This window comes from Mercurialis annua, linkage group LG2 (genome assembly GCF_937616625.2).
Source record: "Mercurialis annua linkage group LG2, ddMerAnnu1.2, whole genome shotgun sequence".
Classification (NCBI taxonomy): domain Eukaryota; kingdom Viridiplantae; phylum Streptophyta; class Magnoliopsida; order Malpighiales; family Euphorbiaceae; genus Mercurialis; species Mercurialis annua.
The window spans coordinates 47,321,171-47,326,811 of NC_065571.1; the positions used below are offsets into that span (position 1 = coordinate 47,321,171).

Sequence of the window (5,641 nt, forward strand, 5' to 3'; positions counted from 1 at the left end):
ATAAATAATTGGACAAAAGAGAGTATTTTATATAAAATATAATTTACTTTTATGTTTTGGTTTTTAAAAAATTAAAAGAGATAAAAGAAAATAAATATACATAATTGTGGAGTGACTTAAAATTTTAAATTAAAGATTATAATCTTGTGTAAGAGACAATTGTAATCAAGTTAAAGACCAAATAAGGAAAGCATAGATTTGTAAACTTCAAAACAAAAAAGCATAAAAATGTAATGACTTTATTACTAGCGTACAAATGATATGCGGGGCCATTTATTTATATAGTTTTTTAAAATTCCCAAAAATTAATTTAAATATTATGATATGTTAATTTTATAGTTGATTATAAATATATGCAACCTTCAATTTATACCTATTTAGTGGGAACATGATCATCATTTTAAACTCACAAAACGAAACAATGGGTTTATAGCAGCTAATGCTAAGTAGAGATGGCGGCTGGTGATACTCAAAATTGCAAGTGAACAATATTAATAAAATAAATAATAAAATGATAAGAAAAAGTCGATTTTCAGAGAATTGAATTTAATATCAAAATAATTATTTGAACTAAAAAGAACAAGATTTATGTGATTTTTAATTAAAACTAATAAAAATAGAAAATAATAATTTAAAGAAACAACAATAGAGACAAATAACTCAGAATATTATTTTGTATAAATTATCAACACCTTAAAAATATAGTTTATAACAATCAATTTTAATTATTACATGCAATGGAGGATAGATCGAAGATACTAGTTTAATATTCTTATCTTATTGATAGCTTATTAACTAGAAATCAATTATTCCAAATTATCCTTATGTCACGATTACTGAATAATAGAAAATAATTAGAATCATAATTAATGCATTATTGATTAGTTATATATCCACATAGGCCACATAATATAAACATGATGGTCAGACCATGCTTCGTAATTATGCCTTGATTATTTTTTCCGATTAAATTGCTTAAATTCCCTCATCACAATTTATTCTAATTTCAAGTGATTGTTGATCAAGTAATCACAAGCAATACCTCGATAACGAAGGATTGTATTAACAAAGATAGATAGAAGATTAATTTTCATATTTTAAACCTAACATACATACTAATTACAATATTTCAAGTCAACTAATTTAGCTAAACATATTTGAATTAATTAAACAATTAATAATAATAAACATAATTAAAATAAGAGATTGAAATAATAATACTTGAATAAAAATCTGAAAATATTCCGAACACAAGCCTTCGAATCAAAATTTCGAAGGTTTAAGTCTTGAAATAAATCTAAGGACTAAAATAAAATTAACCTAACACAACTTTTTTGTGAATAAAAAAATAATGAAAAACAATACATAGCCTTGAGTGAAGTCTTTATATAGGGGAAGTTTTAATAGTCTAATACAATTAGAATCTAAGTCGAATTAGAAATCCATTCGAAGCCTTGAGTTAAGTCTTTATATAGGGGGAGTTTTAATAGTCTAATACAATTAGAATCTATGTCGAATTAGGAATCCGTTCGAAAATAGGATTTTCAGCAAATTCCTCTCGTCAGACATTCCTGCATAGGCAGAGCATCCAGCCGCCAGGCAGGAATTGGCTTCCTCGGCAGGGAACCCCCTCAAAGACAGATCCTGCCGGGGTAGAGCTTCTTGCCGCCAGGCAGGATCAGCGTTCCCGGCTGAAAACAACTTCAAACTCTAAAATTGCACGAAATCCACAAACTTTTTGATTTTTAACTTCTATCACTCCGCTTTGCTCCAAAATTCTTATTCTACAAAACAAACACCTTCCAAGCATAATTTCCTCCAAAAATCCGAAATACTACTAACAATTACACTTGAAAAACGTTATACAAAATGTGCATATCCGCTGGCAGCGGAATGAGATTCCGTTCGCTAGAAGTCGTTTTTTTCTTTTAAAATATTGTTTAATTAAAAAAGAAAAAATATCAAAAGGTCCCCATTTAAAGCATCTATCAATAAAAGAGCCATGAAGGATTAATTTGAGAGATATTGTAAATTTGAAGCTCATTTTTGAATTTTTTTCCCGAATAAAACTGATAGCAGCCCGTCTGTTTGAGCTTAACTCGTATCTTTGCTCTTATCAGGATGACATAGATAACAACCAAGGTGTACTAATTGCCACATGAGCAATGTAACGTCCAATATTTAATGAAAGGGTTTATTTATACAATTTTTTAAAATTTAAATGGTTTAATTGTTATGTTTTGAAAGAAGAGGACTTATTGTGCCAAAAATTGGTTTAAAAAGGCTTATGTGTACTTTCGTGAAAATTATGAGAGTTTTTCTTTTATACCTTTTTCCTTTGAGTCATATCAAATTAATTCCCATATAAAATATACTTCTATAACATATGCATAAAAAAGATCAAAGATTCACGAAGCTGGTTTATTTGAGTGCAAACAGTTTTTACATATTTTACATCTAACCTTTCTTGTTTTGTTCTAGAACAGATTATAAAAGAATAATGTAATTTTAATTCCTATTCTTTTTATAATCTATTTGATCTCTGGTCATTTTTAAGATTTGTCATTTTCTAGACTTGACTGAATTTCTGAGGAAATGGAGTCTAAATTTCGACAAGGACAATGTCATTGTGGTTTCAGCAATCTTATGTCCCCTTGACAATGCATACAGCTATGAACATCCAGTTGACCTTAATAATCAAACTGATTATAATATACACAGAACTATATATAGTTATTTATATTAGGCAAATAATTTAATATTTCTATTTATAACTTTGATCGAATTGAATAAATTTTCAGATAATTTTGACAGTTTCATCTGTTGATTTTACGAGTTCAGACAATTAAATCTAACTAATATATAAAAAAATGAAGAATCTAATTAATAAATAAATGCTAACTTTTAGAGCTTTAATTTATTTTAGTGTTAAATTAATCAATAATTGCAGAAAAAAAAATTATAACATCTCAAGAATTTATCTTTCTAATTTTAATAAATAATTTGTATGCTATTATTTTTGCAATTATTAAATATTTCTCTAAATACGCACTAATTTTATCACAAAAATTACTTTAAATAATAACTCATTATATTTTTTATTTAGATTTTGTTTTAATGATCAAAACTCATAAAATTGACGAATCGACATTATTTGTAGTAAGTTATACGGATAGATAAATCTATTTTACTTTTATATTAGGCGAAACGTATTTATATACCCACAACTATCTCGTTTTCTAAATATATCATAATTTTAAAACTTTATTAGTTTGGTTCATCATCTTTCCGAGTGTTGTAAGTTATATCCATATTTAGATTTTAGCTGACGTGATATGATATTATATGTCAAATTTGATAAGTTTTGTATACATAGACTTATAATATTATGTCACGTTAACTCTAAACAAGTCGTAAATATATTAAGCAAAAGTCGAAAAAATAATGACCACATTTATAAATGCTTTAAACTATAGTATATATTCGGCAAATGAGACAGTAATGGATAGATAAATATAATTCTCCTTTATATGTTAAACTTATTTTCTGTAATTTGATCATCTTGAATTTCATAAAAACTTCAGTTTGACAAATTAATATAGCTCAGCAGAGTATGGATGAAGAGAATACATGTACACAAACTCCTCTGTTTTATGGAGTTGAAGAATGGAAAGAGTCTCCGAGCATTGGTTTCCCATTTTCTGACGACGGACTGGATCAGAATATCATACCGGAGCAACAAATACATGTCTCCGATTATGTTTGTCAGGATCAGCAGCGCAAGTACTTATTCTCCGATTATATGAGCTACGATGATCTGAGATTTTCTCTCCTATATCCGCCGGTTCAATCAGGACAAATTCAAGAAGCTGGATCCAAGAACAATGAAAATCCATATTCATTTTCTTTTGCATCACTTGAGCTGCTAAAGATTCGTAAAAACAACGGGTTGAACAAACTGAACAGAATTATTGAGCCTCCGATCAGTCAAGAATTGTCAACAGAAGAGATTATGAGGATAGCAGGAGCAAAATTCCTTCAATTTTCTTGTCAAACAGATCAAATTTCCGCTTCTCTCTACGGACTTTCGGACGAGGATTCAAGAAAAGTCGCGCTCGCGGAAACGCTTCTGGCTTCTGTTGAGAAAATTGAGAATAAACAATTTGACAGTGCACGCAGACTGCTCCAACAATGCGATATATTTTCCTCTGGCGAGTCCGGAAATCCTGTCGAACGAGTAGTTTACTATTTTGCTGAAGCTCTCCGGGATAGAATTGATATCGAAACAGGAAAAAAAACATTAAATGGAATGGGGAAGCAACAGTCGCTTGATATTGATGATATAATGATGACTCCAAACGCAACAACCTTGGTATGTCACCAAGTAATCCCTTTCTGTCAGATTTCCCATTTCGCAGGAGTTCAAGCCATTGTTGATAATGTAGGCGAAGCGAAGAAGATTCATATAATTGATTTAGTGATCAGAAACGGAGCGCAATGGTCCGTGTTAATGCAAGCTTTAATTTCTAGACGTAATTGCTCCGTCGAGCTTCTGAAGATTACGGCTATCGCGACCCATTCCAAGGACGTAGTTGAAAATACAGGTAAGAGATTAAACAGCTTTGCGCAGACTATGAACATACCATTTTTATTCAAGATAATAATGGTATCAGATTTTTCGGAGCTGGATGAAAATCTAATAGAGAAGAATGATGATGAAACAATTGCTGTTTTTTTCCAGCATCTACCTCGGAGTTTGATTGCGTTTCCGAATCGATTGGATTCGATGATGAACATGATAAAAAATATTAATCCATGTGTCACGGTGGTTGTTGAAATTGAGGCGAATCATAATGGACCGACGTTTGTGAATCGTTTTATAGAAACTTTATTTTTCTACAGTGCATATTTTGATTGTCTTGATACATTTATGCAACGGGACGACGAAAACAGGATGATTTTGGAATCAATGTACTTTGGTAAAGGAATCAAGAACATTTTAGGTACCGAAGGAGATGAAAGGATGGTTCGAAACGTAAAGCTCGATGTTTGGAGAGTGTTTTTTGCTCGTTTTGGTATGGTAGAGACCGATTTAAGTTGTTCATCGTTGTTTCAAGCGAATTTGATAGTTGAGAGATTTGAATGTCGAAATTGTTGCACACTTGATAAAAGTGGGAAAAGTTTAATTCTTGGGTGGAAAGGTACGCCTCTGCATTCTCTTTCTGCCTGGAAGTTTACATCCGAAGAAAACTAGGGAGTAAAATCATGTCATAAGTCTCCATGAACGGTACCGGTATGTATGCGATTTCTGTGGTTTTGGAAAAAATGGATTGAGAATCTGGAGAATAGCAGTTTTATAATCCTGTCCAAATAAGTGTGCGATTTAAGCGATTTCTAGATCTAATTTCACGAAAAATAGATCAATGGTCGAAATACATCGGCTTCGCTCCAAACATCCGTCGGTTTTTGGCAAAATTCAATCGTTTAAACCTTCGAAATTTACATTTTTAAGTTGTTATGTTTGTTTTTAATTATTTTTGTATGTAATTTCCTTTTAGTTTTGAATTAGGGCTTCACTATTTTTGTTAGGGTTTTTTAGATAAATACCAAAAAAAGATAAAATATTCTCAAGAATACTACC

The 5,641-nt window shown here is 30.5% G+C and overlaps 1 protein-coding gene across 1 annotated transcript; it reads left to right on the top strand.

Annotated features, from left to right (window-relative positions):
• The first annotated feature begins 452 nt into the window (after positions 1-452).
• LOC126668638 (DELLA protein RGL1-like) lies at positions 453-5,254 on the top strand. The gene is made up of 4 exons (XM_050361826.1): positions 453-462; positions 1,522-1,683; positions 2,574-2,732; positions 3,603-5,254. The coding sequence occupies exons 1-4, from the start codon at positions 453-455 to the stop codon at positions 5,252-5,254; spliced, it is 1,983 nt and encodes a 660-aa protein (XP_050217783.1).
• Positions 5,255-5,641: the final 387 nt, after the last annotated feature.

What these genes read in the sequence shown, in the direction of transcription:
- LOC126668638 (XM_050361826.1), top strand. An exon ending in TGCCGCCAGGCAGGATCAGC is followed by an intron (nt 1,684 to 2,573) that starts GTTCCCGGCTGA and finishes GTCATTTTCTAG; the next exon opens with ACTTGACTGAATTTCTGAGG. An exon ending in TATACACAGAACTATATATA is followed by an intron (nt 2,733 to 3,602) that starts GTTATTTATATT and finishes AAATTAATATAG; the next exon opens with CTCAGCAGAGTATGGATGAA.